This window comes from Canis lupus, chromosome 17 (assembly GCF_003254725.2).
Source record: "Canis lupus dingo isolate Sandy chromosome 17, ASM325472v2, whole genome shotgun sequence".
NCBI classification, from domain to species: Eukaryota; Metazoa; Chordata; class Mammalia; order Carnivora; family Canidae; genus Canis; species Canis lupus.
Genome location: NC_064259.1, coordinates 60,114,229 through 60,128,425, shown reverse-complemented (window position 1 = coordinate 60,128,425; position 14,197 = coordinate 60,114,229). Strand labels below are relative to the sequence as shown.

Below are 14,197 nucleotides of genomic sequence, written 5' to 3'. Positions count from 1 at the left end.
CCGGCATCCGAGAGCCGGATTGGCTGCGGCGACCCGGAGGCGGGTCAGAGGCGGGGCCGGCCGGGAGGCGGGCGGGGCGGCTGGGGCCGGGCCCAGAGCCCCGGGCGGTCGCATTGTTTTCCTGCGCGGAGCCGCGGCGGGAGTGGGGGCTGCGACTTGGACCCTGGGCTCGTGCGACCCGACTGCGCCCGGGAGGTCGGATCCAAGCTCCATCCCAATCGGACGCTCGTCACATCCCGCCAGAGCCCCAATCACGGATTGCGAACTCGGCGCGGTGCGGGGCCGTTGCCCGCCCGCTGCGTTCTTGGTCTCGCTGACCCGGATCTCGGAGCAAGTACCCCGGAGCAGGGATGGGGTTGCAGGGAGGCGATGAGGACCCGGGGTGCCGCAGACGGGGACAACCTTCCGAAGTGCGAGAGGGACCCGGGAGGGTGCCAGCGCGCTGTGTGCCTGCCTGGCGGAGAGGGTCAGCGGAGTTGGGGTGCACGGAGGGAGGAGGGGACCGTAGCCGAGCCCCGTCAGTGCACTGTTGGGCGCACGGTCCGGGCGCCTCTTCCCAGCGGGTTTCTCCGAGTCGTGTCCTCCGGATTGGGGAGCGCGAAAGGCGATTATTTGAGGCGCGCATTGTACAGAGGGTGGAAAACCTGATCCCTTGACTCCCCAGAGGGAAACTAAGGCTCTGAGACCCGCGGAGAACTGGACCTTCTCGATGTCCCTGCAGGGTCGGGAAGGGGAACGCGTCGTTCCGGACTTTGGTGTGACGGCTGCACCTCTGTCCTTGTGCAAGCAGGAGTCTGAGCACATCTCAGGGGGTTGGCCCCGGCGGAGAGTCGGGGAAAGCGCCCCTCACCTCCCCGAAGCAACAGTCCCCATAACCTTCTCCTTCCTTCACCCTACTCGCCCCGAGGCTTTGTTAAACCGAGGTCTCGGAAGGAGGAGAGCCTAGCAGGCGACTGCACCTTGAGCCCACGGACCCGCTCAGCACTGGCCCCAGGCCTGCCGTCGTCGGTTCCCAGCCTCTGGCCCTGTTTCACTGGCCTCGGAGACCCGCCTCCGCTCCCCAGCCCCCGTTCCCACCCCCACTCTGTCTGCGCCTGCAGGCCCCTCCAGCCCCTCCTCCCGCTAACGTGGCTCTGGGACCCGGTCCCGGCCCAGACTCTGCTACCCGCCCCTCTCGGAGCCCCAGATCCAGTGAAGGGGAGACACGTCGAGCTCTGGCCCTGGGCCCACCTTATGCCAGGGTCTAGACACCTGGATTATCCTCGTTGGGGGTTGGGTGGGAGGGAGGGCAGGTTAGGAGGCAGGCGCTGAGAGGGTGGGAGAAATGTCTTGGAGAGGGAATGTGCCTTAAGCCTGTTCCTCGAGGATTCTCCGTGTTCTGCCCACCCCCTCACCTCTCCTCTGCTCCCCCAGAGGAAGGTGGACTTGGGCGGGCAACCAGCCTGAGAGCTTCCTGCTATTGTCCCTAGCCCAGTCTCCCCTTCTCCATCCCTTCCCCAGCACCCCCTAGACTCTGGTTATGACCCTGGCCACTCCCCAGAGGTGGCTGCAAGGGCCAGGAGGAGTGAGAAGGGCTGTTTCCTCTCCCAGCAAAGGGAGGACCTGGGAGGGGGAGAAAGCCGGCCAGGCCTCCCCCATTTGCTTCAGATAGGGGGTATTCTGTAGCTGGGATTGGTCCCAGGAGAGGGAGCCTTTCCCCAGGTCCTGGGTGGGATGGGGATTGCTTAGATGCTGTTCCTCTAAAAACAGATATGGGAAGCCCTCCTAAAGATCTATCATACTTAAGTCTAGGGGACCAATGCAAAGGCCAACCAAGTGTTTTCAGAGGCTGGACTAATCCAGTGTAAATTGGGGGTGGGGTGCAGCGACATTGGGTGGGAAGGAGGCAGGACCTGCTCTCTGGGAAGGAGGAAGGGGCTGGGGGTGCTGGCTATCAGAGCATTTTGCCTAGAAATGAAGAGCATGTAAATGAGATGCAAATTAGCCTCTATTGTCCCTAGCTAGGGCGCTTTTGCTAAGAAGACTGCTGGATTCTGAGGGTTTTGATGTGGGAGTGGTCATCATGCCCCATGGACTCTCAGGGTCAATCTTTCCCCCAAGACTGGTCCTGCCATTCCAGGAGTTTCTGGCTAGGGGCCAGCCCCAAACCCTGCCCTCACATCTTCAGGCATGAAGCGGCCAGCACATTTGTAATCAACCTCGATGTCACCCCCCCCCCTCCCCACCACCACACATACACTCCCTCTTCCAGGGTAGCATGTCCCTTACCTTCTCCTGAATTTTCAGTTACTTTTAAGGGATGTGGTAAAGAGGTGTAACTAAGCCTCTTCCCTCCTGTCCCTTCTTCCATCAGGTCAGAGGTCTCCTAGTTTCCTCAACCCCTCCCCCAGGAGTCACCACCGCAGGTAAGGAAAGGGCAGCAGCTCCTGAGGGCAGGAGATGGGAGCTGGCATGACCTGGAAACAGGAAGAGGGTCTGGCTGTTCTCCCCACTTGCCAGAGACCAAAGTTGTTTCCTGGGTGAAGATAACCAGTTGCCCAGGGCAACTTGGAGGGGGAGGATAGGAGACAGGCTGTGTCCCTTTCTCTTCCCCTGGGAGCAACAGCATCCGGAAATATGGTGGGGGGGTGGTTAGGGAGGCCTGGCCTTTCAGCACCAGGGGGTCGTTAGTTAGCTGACTGCTCGGCCCCTGGGGAGGGGGTCATCATTAGGTGTTCCTACCCCTTCCCCTCCTCCAGCTCTCTGGGGACCCCATCTGACGTCAGCTTCCCCACCAGTGACGCTGGATTGGGGGTGGGGTACACTTGGCTCCTGGCCATAAGAGTGGAGATGGAATGGGCTGGGCCTGGAAGCCCAGGGTCACCTCTTTAGGGGACATGGCAGCATGAGCAACTAAGGACTGGTGAAGGAGAGCTGTCTGTTCACAGGAAGAAGGGATTCTCCCCCTTATGGCCCAATCTCAGGAGTTCCTCAGCCCCTCACTTCAGTCTGAGGGGAGGGAGGGCAGGAGGCTGGAGTACACTCCCCACCAGGGTGCCACCCAGGGTCAGCTGGGGTGGGCTGCAGTGCTGATTGGTGGGAAAGCAGGCTGGCTCACGTCCCTTCTACCATATCCATCTTTTCCTGGACTTTGGGCTACCGTTGCCTGCCTGTCATTGAATTATTTATATTTCCATTCTGAGGCAGCCCGAAGAGGGAAGAAAGGGAAAGAGGGACATACGTGTTCAGCCATCTCTCCTCACCAGTAGAGCCAAGCCCAGTCCCAGCTCCTCACAGAGGGCAGTTCTGCTCTTTCTCGTCCAGTACATGCATGGGCTTCTTAGGAGCCGGGGAGGGCACAGGGGGCTAGAGAGGCTGGGAGGGGGCGCAGTGGTCGGGCAGACAGCTGCAGCCAGAGCTAAATTTAGCCTCTGATCTGGCTTTGATGCAGATTCATTTTTGGCTAAGGCACCCCCCCCCCCCAACTCCCCTCAGGACCCAACTTCTCCCTAGCGATGGGAAGGTCCCTTGAAGCAAGAACTTAGACTAAGACTACGACTCCTAGGCTGCCCTCCACATACTCTGTTCTTCCCCGGCCCTAGAGGGGGTGATGGCTTCCTCACAGCTGCCTTTGCCTGGGCACTGCGCCTGCATGGCTCCCAGGGTGCCGCAGGGGTCTGTGAGGGAGGGGAAGGCAGACGTGGTGCCCTCTTCCTCCTCCCAGTGCCAAGGAGTCACTATTTATAATTTTAAGGCTTTAGTGTCTAATTATAACTGAGAAGGGGTTAGCAAGAGGGGGGCCAGGAGGTGTCACCTACTGAATGTCCCAGGCCCAGTCAGGAGAGGCTGAGTGAGAAGGCTGGAAGGGGAGAGGGTGTGTCCTGTCCTTACCTGGGGTCATGCCTGCAAGCCTCGCACCAGCCAGTTTGGGCCAGTTGGAGAAAGGCCCTGAGTGACAGTGACAGCTGGCTTGGACCAGGCGGTGCCGGAGAAAGGATTGTCTCCCCCAGCCCATAGGGTCTTCTAGAGCTAGGTCAGGGGAGCAGCCTTCCACTGCCAAGGGTGAAGGGATTGGGCCCCTTCTACACTTTCCTCTGTCTCCTTTCAGGGCTGGCATATGGGTGAAGGGGCACCCCCTGGGGCCTGAGCTGCCCCGCACAGGATGCCCTGGGCCCCCTGCTTCATGCCCTGGTTGCTCCTGCTGCTGGTGCTCTTACTTCCTCACACCCAGACTGCCTTTCCCCAGGACCCCCTCCCTCTGCTGACCTCTGACCTGCAAGGTGAGTGCCTGGCTGCCCATTGTGTGAGCTCAGACTCCAGGCTCCTTCGGGGGAGGAGGTGAGGTGCTGGGAGGGGGGGCACCTGGCAGAGGGGAGCCTTTGCTGACAGGTAGAGCCTCTTCACCACTGGGCCTCCACTCTGAGGCAGCACCTCAGTGCAGTCACCCGGTGGTTAAGAACACAGGCCCAGTCAGACCACATATATGCTGGTTTGAGTGCTGCCAAGCTGCTCGGTGGCTGCATAACCTCCACTGAGTCCTTTTACCTTTCTTTGCCTCAGTTTCCTCATCTGCAAAATGGAGACAACAAATAGTACTCTGCTTCAGTAGAGTTATTTAGGGGACAGAGTGAGGTCACACACGAAAGTGCCGAGAACACTGTCTGGCACACAGTATGTGTTTGCTGTGTGTTTGCTATTATTATTGGTTACACAGTGAAGGCTTGGGGCTGCTTCGGTGGCTCCCAACACTTCCTCCCTCCCTCCCCGCCATTTGCACCACAGCTAAGCCCAGATCCCACTGTGAGGGAAACTGTAAACCCACTTTCTTCTGAGAAAAAAACTTTATCTACTTGCAGATTCCTGTTATTTATGTAGGATTTAGAGTCATTCTAACGTGCGCCAGATGCCTTGTGAGCACCATACAAATAGCACCTACCCCTGAACTCTGAGCTCCCTGTGAGTGCCGACGATTATGGTTTCCATAGTCAGGGGGGCAGATGCTGGAGCTGGTCAGAGGAGGGCATAAAGAGAGGGCTGGGAGAACCGCAGTCAGTGCTCCAGACGGGACAGCGTTCACTGTGGGAACTGAAGGGGAGCCCTTGCCCTGCAGCCCTTCCAGGAAGGGACCATGTTCAGCTCTGGAGTCAGACAGTCTGGGTCTGAATCCTGGTGCCTGCCACTCCCAAGCTAAAGGAACCATGCAAATTCCTTAGTGGCTTGAAGCCACCGCTCCTCATCTGTAAAATGGGGCCAATATTACTACTTTCCTCCTCCAGTTGTATTCAATGAGGCAGTGCCTCTAAAGTGCTCACATAGTGGTTGGTGGCAGTGAAGGCCTCCGAGTCAGCAAGCGTTATTTTATGAATAGTTGTATCATCATCTTACTGATACTTCATGCCCCCTCTCACTCCTTCACGATGACCATGGCTGGGTTTCATCTGGTCGGAAAGGATATTGAGGGAGTGTGTGGTGTGTGGCTGGCCCTCAGCACCCAGCTTTTTGTGTTCCAGGCACTTCCCCATCATCCTGGTTCCGGGGCCTGGAGGATGATGCCGTGGTTGCAGAACTCGGGCTGGACTTTCAGAGATTCCTGACCTTGAACCGGACCCTGCTAGTGGCCGCCCGGTAAATTGATCATAGCACAGCTGTGGGGCCAACATGCATGTTCCTGGGCAGACATGGGACCTGCATGGCCACTGCGGCATCCTGCAGGGGACACATGCAAGTATACAAGCCATAGTACAGTTGGACCTCAGCTTGGACCTGAGCACAAATGTCCAGGCATGGAGTGAGGGGGAGGAGAGAAGGCAGGAGGCCTGCAGGGTTCATCTCTGAGCTGTTGAACCTGAGTGGGATGGGCACTGAGGAGCTCAGGTGCAGTGCCTGGGCCTGGCCCTGATCCTTCCTCACCTGTCCCTTCAGGGATCACGTTTTCTCCTTCGATCTTCAAGCCCAGGAAGAAGGGGAGGGGCTGGTGCCCAACAAGGTGAGGGGCGTGTAGGGGGGAGGTGCAGGCTCGGAGATAAGGCTGGGAAGGGGGGTCTGGTGGGGGTCAGATGGGTGGGAGGAAGAATCCCAAAGGGGCCACAACATGAGGGGGCATTCTGGTTGCCTCACGACGTTCCTCTTCTGCTTCTCCTTTCAGTACCTGACATGGCGGAGTCAGGACATGGAGAATTGCGCCGTGCGGGGGAAGCTGACCGTAAGCAGCAGGAGGAGAGCTCCCCAGCCCAGGCTCTGGCTGTGGGGTCCTCACCGTGCCCACTCCCACCCGCTCCAATCTTAGGCCACTGGGGCAATGTGCATGAGAGGGAGTGGGCAATCGTCACATAAGAGTTAGGCTCCGCCAGGCCTCTGGGCCTGCCCAAAGCGGCAGGGCAGTGACTAGTGCAATTGGGACTTGACCCCACGTTGCTCTGACTGGCTCGAGGGAGGTAGCCTCGTTTCCAGGGACTCAGGGCGCTGACCTAGGGTTCTGCATCGTCCAGGACGAGTGCTACAACTACATCCGTGTTCTGGTTCCTTGGGACTCACGGACGCTTCTTGCCTGTGGCACCAACTCGTTCAGCCCTGTGTGCCGCAGCTATGGGGTAGGCAGGGGCGGGCAGTGGCGGGTTGGGGCGGTGGTGGGAAGAGAAGCCCGCATGGGGGGCATGACCCAGAGTGCTGAGGGCAGGGATATGGAGGGGGTGAGGGGAAGAGGCAAGGGGATATGAAGGAGTAGGTTGCGGGGCCAGATTCCAAGACCCCAAGGGTTCCAAGGACCTGCTCCCTCTGCCTCCAGATAACGTCTCTGCAGCAGGAGGGTGAAGAGCTGAGTGGACAGGCTCGATGCCCCTTTGATGCCACCCAGTCCAATGTGGCCGTCTTTGCAGGTGTGCACCCAGGCTATGCATGTGAGAAGCGGGCCCACAGCTGGAGGGGGCTCCCGCCCTAGCCTTTCTCCCCATCTGGTCTTTGCCCATTGAGGGCTGAGGTAGGGGGCAGGGCCAGGCTGAGTGAGGTAGGGGTAAAGGAGGCCCAAGAAGAGCCAGACCCTTGGGCCCTCCCCTGACCCCACCCTACCCACCCCTCCAGAGGGCAGCCTTTACTCGGCCACAGCCTCGGATTTCCAGGCCAGTGATGCTGTGGTTTACAGAAGCCTTGGGCCTCAGCCCGCACTCCGTTCTGCCAAGTACGACTCCAAGTGGCTCAGAGGTCAGGGCGGGCCTGGGGGAGGGAGGCTGCTCTTGGGGAGGAGGTGCAGGGGGAGGCCTGTAGCAGGAAGCCAGCAGGCAGGGGGGTGGTACCGTGTGTGTGTGTGTGTGTGTGTGTGTGTGTGTGTGTGTGTAAGCAGTCAAGAGGCTGTATTGGGCGTGGGGCCAGGAGTTTCTGAGCATACCATTCCCAGTCTCTCCCCTCTTAGAGCCATACTTTGTCCATGCCTTGGAGCACGGAGACCATGTCTACTTTTTCTTCCGAGAGGTCTCTGTCGAAGATGCCCGGCTGGGAAGGGTAAGGAGGTGGGCACCACAGGTGGGTAGCTAGAGGGTTCTGCTGGATCCTGAGCAGACAGAGTCAGAGGAGAGCTCCTGGCCCTAATCACCAAGCAATCCCCTGGACTCTGAGCCCAACTTGAGGAGCCTCCAACTCTTTACCCCCACATCCTGCTGTGTCCCTTGTCCCTGACCCAGTCTCCTCTACCACACACCATGCCCTTCTTTCGCAGTACCCCTAACATTTGTCTCTTGGGGCTCCAGCACTCCAGATTCCCACCCCCAGCCCCACCCCAGCCTGGGCCCTCACTGTTCTCAGTCTCTGCTCTCCTCCCCCAGGTGCAGTTCTCCCGAGTGGCCCGTGTGTGTAAGCGGGACATGGGTGGCTCGCCTCGGGCCTTGGACCGCCACTGGACATCCTTCCTGAAGCTGAGGCTCAACTGCTCTGTCCCTGGGGACTCTACCTTCTATTTTGATGTCTTACAGGCCTTAACTGGGCCTGTGGACTTTTATGGCCACCCTGCTCTCTTTGGGGTCTTCACTACCCAGACCAATAGGTTAGTACCAGACTAATGGATGTGGGCCACTCTGTCCCTTATGCCACCAGCTTCCCAGCTTCCCTCTCAAAGGCTACCGATGCCCCTACAGTGAGGGGAGACTCTGATCAAAGCCATCAAAGCCGGTTTGCTGTTCTGCTCTCTTTCCTCCCAGCCTGGCCCCCAGGGGCTGCCTCACCCTCTCAGGCCCCACCCCCTAATGTGGTGCAGAAGGGTAGCTGCTGCGTCTCACCTGGGAGGAGCTGTGCTATTCCTTCCAACACCTAGCCTGCATCTTTTTCTGGCTCCTTCAGCATCCCTGGCTCTGCAGTCTGTGCCTTCTACCTGGATGATATTGAGCGTGGATTTGAGGGCAAGTTCAAGGAGCAAAGGAGTCTGGATGGGGCCTGGACACCTGTGTCTGAGGACAGGGTTCCCTCCCCCAGGTACCTAGGATGGGGGCGGTTTAGGGAGGGGCAGCAGCAAGCAGTGTTCCCATACAAGACTATAGAGAGGGTCTATGGGATTATGGGGAGCGGGCTCAGTGGGTTGGCGTGGGACTGGAGAGCTGCAAAGAAAGGGGAAGTAGCTGTATGAATGTCTGTGTGAAGGGGAGAGCAGAGGTTACCAATCATGTTTGAGAGCAGTCAGCGGGGGCACAGAGCCTAACGGAGGCCCTGGCTCTCTGTCCTAATGCTGCCCCTTCTCACCACCTACCAGGCCAGGATCCTGTGCAGGAGTAGGTGTGGCTGCCTTGTTCCCCTCTTCTCGAGACCTCCCTGATGACGTTCTAACCTTCATCAAGGCTCACCCACTGCTGGACCCCGCTGTGCCACCTGCTACCCATCAGCCTCTGCTCACCCTCACCAGCAGGTATGCTGCTAAAAAAACAACTACTGCCCAACCCCGATGCCCCAGCCACTCTCCTTCTTTGACCTCACAAGATAAATTGTATTGGTGGGAGGAAGAAGCCAGGAAAGTGGAGGGAAAGAAGGGGGAAGGATCCAGGAGCGGCCTCCATCCATGGGGCTGTCCTTGAAATGCTCAAGCTCCCCCAGTCAGGTCGCCCTGACAGAGGCCTATCCCTCCAGGGCCCTACTGACCCAGCTAGCCGTGGACGGTAGGGCCGGCCCCTACAGTAACACCACCGTCCTGTTCCTGGGCTCCAATGATGGGACAGTGCTGAAGGTGCTGCCCCCAGGGGGGCCCACTGGGGGACGCGAGCCAGTCCTGTTGGAAGAGATCAATGCATACAGCCCATCCAGGTGAGGCCTTGGTCTGGCAGAACAGGAAGGGGGAGTGAGGAGTCAGGGGGATGTGGGGATGGGGTGGGAACTCCCAGCATTGGCTTCTGCATGGCAGAAACCGTAGGGTAGAGTGGTTTGGCAAGAAGCTAGATAGTGTGGTGGGGCAGCCCTAGGAGTTATGTTCCGTGCTGGTGCGCCTGCCAGCCTTCTGTTCTTTAACTGGCCCAGGGAGAAAATAGCCTTACCTGCTCCATCTCTGATTCCTTCTGACCTCACCCCAGGTGCAATGGGAAGCGGGCAGCCCAAACGGCCCGGCGAGTCATAGGGTTGGAGCTGGACACCGAAGGTCACAGGCTCTTTGTGGCTTTTTCTGGCTGCATTATCTACCTCCCTCTCAGTCGCTGTGCCCAGCATGGGGCCTGTCGGAGGTGAGGGGGCTTGAGGGCAGACCTTCCCTTGGGGGAGGTTCCTTGGGGTGGGGGTGGCCAGGAAATGCCAGGGCAGTTGGAGGGAGCATCCTGCAAGCCGACAGTACCTGGGGACTAGAAGCGGAATGGGCTAGGTAGGGTGGGAATGGGCTCAGGACCTCATGGAGGCCAGGGGGAGAGGAGGGGAGTGGGCAGGGGTGTGATGTGAATGGAGAGCCTCAGGTGACTCCGTTTCCCCAGGAGCTGTCTGGCTTCTCAGGACCCCTACTGTGGATGGCATAGCTCCAGAGGCTGTGTGGATATCAGGGGACCTGGTGGGTGAGTGAGGGGCCCCCAGATCTGCCGAGGAGAAAGTTCTGTCCGCATCATTAGGAGAGGAGGCTGAGGGCCAGGGTGGGGGCTGGGGGCAAGATGTGTAACTGCACTAAGCCACCTCCGTTTCCCTCCTAGGAATTATATGGATCCAGCTGGGACCCAGGAATCCCTGGAACACAGTGACTGTGAAGGTAAACAGAAAGGGCAGAGGCCGCCGTGGCCACAGTTGCACATGGCTCTGATGGCTGGCAGCTTCCATCCGAGGCATGGGATTCTGTGCCCTGTGGCACAGTTGCCCACTTCGGTTCTCCGTGAAGCTCCCCCTGCCCCCATCTTCACCCTCAGTCTCGCTTCTTCATAGATGGAGCTACGGGGAGTCACTCTGGCACAGGGGATTCTGCTTATGGTGAGTCTGCCTATCCCCGCATCATCTTCCCTTGCTCGGCCCACACTCACCCAGCCTGTGCTCCAGCGCAGCGGACCAGCACCCCACACACCGAGTCTCAGAACAGGGTTAGCATCCTCCAGATACCCAGCATAGAGCTTGGTGCTGGGCACACATTAGGGTGCTTAATAAATAGTGTTTTTTAAAAAAAATACATGAAAGAATGTCCTGCATGGTGAGCCTTCCCCATGCCCAGAGGAGAGTAAAGGCTGAAGTTCCAGAACTTTTGGTTTCAAAGCAGGGGTGGGGAGGACCCACCGATCAGGTGTCAGAGGTGGAAAACAGAAGCCTCAATGGCTCTGACCTGGTCTCTGTCACCAGTGCTTCTGGGTCCTGGCCCTTCCCCTGAGACCCCCAGCCCCCCAAGTGATGCCCACCCCCGGCCCCAGTCTTCCACTCTTGGAGCTCACACTCAGGGTAAGGGGGCTCGCTGGGAGGGACAGGAGTGATGTGTGGGGCTGCTGATTCTTGAAGAATTCTAAGCCCCTCACTGACAGCGTTTGGTGCTCACTAATGCGCGTTTGGAGCCTCCCCTCCCCAGAGCTGGGCATCTCAGACTTACCTCCTTCTGCATGGGCAGAGTTTGGCACTCGCTCTTGGCATGGCTACAGGGGCCTGCGCTGGGACCAGGACTCCCCAGGCCCGAGCTCTAGCCCGTGTGAGGTCTAGTGTGATGGCCTGTGTGCATTGAGGGGGTCAGGGGAGGTCATGCTGAGGACGGTCGGCCAGTCAGCCCGTGTTGGAGTGAAGCTGAGCGGCAGCAGGAGCGAGGTGAAACTCGAACTCGCCCTCCCAGGCCCACCTACCTGGGCTGAGCCTCCCTCCTCCCTCTCGGTCAGCAGGCGTGCGCCGGGACCTCCCCCCAGCCTCAGCCTCCCTCTCCGTCCCCATCCCACTCCTCCTGGCCTGTGCTGCTGCAGCCTTCGCCCTGGGCGCCTCGGTCTCTGGCCTCCTGGTCTCCTGCGCTTGCCGCCGAGCCCACAGACATCGGAGCAAGGACGTGGAGACTCCGGGGCTCCCGCGCCCCCTCTCCCTTCGCAGCTTGGCGCGGCTGCACGGTGCGGGCGCAGAGCCGCCGCCGTCCAAGGACGGGGACGGGGCGCAGACACCGCAGCTCTACACCACCTTCCTGCCTCCCCCTGACGGCGTGGCCCCGCCGGAGCTGGCCTGCCTGCCCACGCCCGAGTCCACGCCGGAGCTGCCGGTCAAGCGCCTGCGCCACGCCGGGAGCCCCTGGGAGTGGAACCAGAACGGGAACAATGCCAAAGAGGCCCCGGGCCGCGCGCGGGGCGGGAACGCGGGGGGCGGCCCCGCGCCGCGCGTGCTGGTGAGGCCGCCGCCGCCCGGCTGTCCCGGCCAGGCCGTGGAAGTCACCACGCTGGAGGAACTGCTGCGCTATCTGCACGGGCCGCAGCCGCCCAGGAAGGCGGCCGAGCCCCCGGCCACGGCGGCCTTGGCCTCGCGGCCGCTCCCGTCCGCCCCCGCCCCGGTCCTGTTTGCGGGCTCCAGCCTCCTCCCGCGGGAGTGCGGGCCGCCGCTGAGGCTGGACGTGCCCCCCGAAGGCCAGTGCGCCGCCCCCTCCGCCCGGCCCGCGCTGTCCGCCCCGGCGCCGCGCCTGGGGGTCGGGAGCGGCCGGAGGATGCCCTTCCCCACGCACCGCTCCCCGCCGGCCCTGCTCACCCGGGTCCCCTCGGGGGGGCCCTCCAGGTACTGCGGGGGCCCCGGGCGACATCTCCTGTATCTGGGCCGGCCGGAGGGCTACCGGGGCCGCGCGCTGAAGAGGGTGGACGTGGAGAAGCCCCCGCCGCCCCCGAAGCCTGCCCCGGCCGCGGCCGCCCCCCCGCAGGCCGTGCCCAGCGGCAGCCGTCTCCACCTCTGAGCGGGGCCGGCGCGTGAGGCCCGAGCCCCCAGGGGACGGGGGCGTGCCCCTCCGTGTCCCACACTCCAGCCGGCCCGCCTCGGGGTTATTTATTGACTGTCTTTCCCCCTGTCCTCGAGAGAGGAGTGGGAGGTGAGAAGCCCGCCCCTCCAGCGAGCCAGCCTTTCGGGGGGAACTGGCGCCCTCCCACTCCCCTCTCCCTCAGCCGAGCTGCCTTAACTCGCCTCCCTGGGCTCCCTGCGCAGACCGGGCCGCGGGCGGGCCGCAGGGCGGACGGACAGGCGAGCGGGGCCGGGGCCGGGGCCGGGGCCGGGGCCGCGCGCTGCGTCGAGTCCTCGGGCCTCCCGAGACATGCCTCCTCCTACTGTGTAGGAGCCTCGGCCTCCGCTGCAGCTGTGCCCCGAGCCGTGCCTACTGTCCCGGAGTGGAGGGGGCCGGCCCCCAGGACTGCGGACGGCCGCGGTCCTCCCGGGGTTCCTCAGGAAAGGTTTCCTGAAGGAGGCAAACAAAGAAATGGTGTGTGGAGATGAGCCGGGGCCCCGGAGACCCACGGCACCACCGCAGCGGTGGGGAGGGCGCTGGAGCACGTTCTGCACCGAGGACGTTTTCGTAGCCTGTTCCATGGGGGTGGGGGGAGGGCGTTCTTTGAGAAATAAAATTAAGCTGCAGCGCGAGTGACTTAAGTTTCACAACGGGAAATCTTGTCCTAAAGAATCTGGAGAGTGGGGGTCGCATGGTAGGGGGGCTGCAGAGGACTCGGCCCCACCCGAGGTAGGGGCTCCCGCGGCAGCGCCAGAGGGCGCAGTTAGCTCCCCTCGCAGAACCCCGAGGCGGGGCGGCGCGTGTTTCCTCGCGCGCATGCGCGACCTCTCCCCTCGGTCGGGCTGCGCTCCAGCGCGGCGCCGGGAGGCTCGGCCCGGGGGGTCCGTCCGTCGTTCCTCCGGCCGCGGCTGGCCGAAGCCGAAGAAACCTGTTATCCCAAGGACCAATGGGGGGGGGGGGGCACAACTAGCCGCCTCGTCCACTACCTCGGGCTTAAGGACACTTAAAGCCTCGCGCAGGCAGTGGCCGGCTTTTGCGGGTTTGTAAGTCCGGGTTTCCCCGGTGCGGGGCCGGAGAGTGTCCGCTCAGCTGGAACCCGCGGCCGCCGTCCCGCTGGCGCCGCCTGCAGGCCGGCCCGAGCCCTGCAGCGAAGGAAGCCTTGGCGGCCCCTTCCCGGATCGCCGCCGAACTGCCTCGGCCTGGAAACGGCCGGTCGAGAACAATTTGGTGAGGAACCGAGATTTGTTTCTAGCTCTGCCCTTTAGTACCTGTAATCCTGACCACTCAGAACTTGGCCGGCCCTAAGCCTCAGTTTCCTCATCTGAAAAACAGGGTGGTTTGAGAGGCTCAAGTAATTAAAATGTATGTAGAAATGCTCTTAAAGGAGAAAGCATGGTACCTTGTGAGATGTCGATTCCTCCAAACCTTAGACGTCCTACCTCTGCGATCTTCTACTAAGCAATCTTTTGTATTCTTACAATCTGCATTTGCAGATTTTACCAAGATTTTTTTCAAATCGCCCTCTAAACTTTCCTCACACCTTGTTCTGCCAGATTTGTTCCCCAGTCTCCCTCTGCCTGGAGCTTGTTTCCCCAGATGGGAGAGGTCGTTTAGGTCTCAGTTTTCCGCTCTTTGGATGTCTTACTTATACCAAGATGCTTTATTTTTTTTATTTTTATTTTTTTTTACCCAAGATGCTTTAAAAACCATTGCTAGGGATCCCTGGGTGGCGCAGCGGTTTAGCGCCTGCCTTTGGCCCAGGGCGCGATCCTGGAGACCTGGGATCGAATCCCACGTTGGGCTCCTGGTGCATGGAGCCTGCTTCTCCCTCTGCCTGTGTCTCTGCCTCTC

General features: G+C 60.8%; 1 protein-coding gene across 5 annotated transcripts; it reads left to right on the top strand.

Moving 5' to 3' along the window:
- Nucleotides 1-241: 241 nt before the first annotated feature.
- Nucleotides 242-12,982, top strand: SEMA6C (semaphorin 6C). 5 transcript variants are annotated; one of them, XM_025453057.3, is made up of 20 exons: nucleotides 242-330; nucleotides 2,354-2,405; nucleotides 4,088-4,259; nucleotides 5,490-5,604; nucleotides 5,902-5,965; nucleotides 6,125-6,181; nucleotides 6,468-6,569; nucleotides 6,764-6,854; nucleotides 7,057-7,176; nucleotides 7,385-7,473; nucleotides 7,794-8,011; nucleotides 8,305-8,436; nucleotides 8,711-8,863; nucleotides 9,082-9,255; nucleotides 9,519-9,665; nucleotides 9,906-9,983; nucleotides 10,116-10,171; nucleotides 10,342-10,386; nucleotides 10,747-10,842; nucleotides 11,268-12,982. In XM_025453057.3, the coding sequence occupies exons 3-20, from the start codon at nucleotides 4,142-4,144 to the stop codon at nucleotides 12,302-12,304; spliced, it is 2,892 nt and encodes a 963-aa protein (XP_025308842.1). In that variant the 5' UTR covers nucleotides 242-330; nucleotides 2,354-2,405; nucleotides 4,088-4,141; the 3' UTR covers nucleotides 12,305-12,982. The 5 variants fall into 5 exon arrangements, with proteins under 5 accessions (XP_025308842.1, XP_025308838.1, XP_025308839.1 ...); XM_025453053.3 differs by lacking the exon at nucleotides 10,747-10,842; XM_025453054.3 differs by lacking the exons at nucleotides 242-330; nucleotides 10,747-10,842 and having other exon boundaries at nucleotides 11,346-12,982.
- Nucleotides 12,983-14,197: the final 1,215 nt, after the last annotated feature.

Bases quoted from the DNA above. Each gene is read 5' to 3' on its own strand.
- SEMA6C (XM_025453057.3), top strand. From the start codon at position 4,142: ATGCCCTGGGCCCCCTGCTTCATGCCCTGGTTGCTCCTGCTGCTGGTG. The intron at 7,474-7,793 runs GTAAGGAGGTGG...CTCCTCCCCCAG, and splicing joins AAGATGCCCGGCTGGGAAGG to GTGCAGTTCTCCCGAGTGGC. The intron at 10,843-11,267 runs GTAAGGGGGCTC...CTCGGTCAGCAG, and splicing joins TCTTGGAGCTCACACTCAGG to GCGTGCGCCGGGACCTCCCC.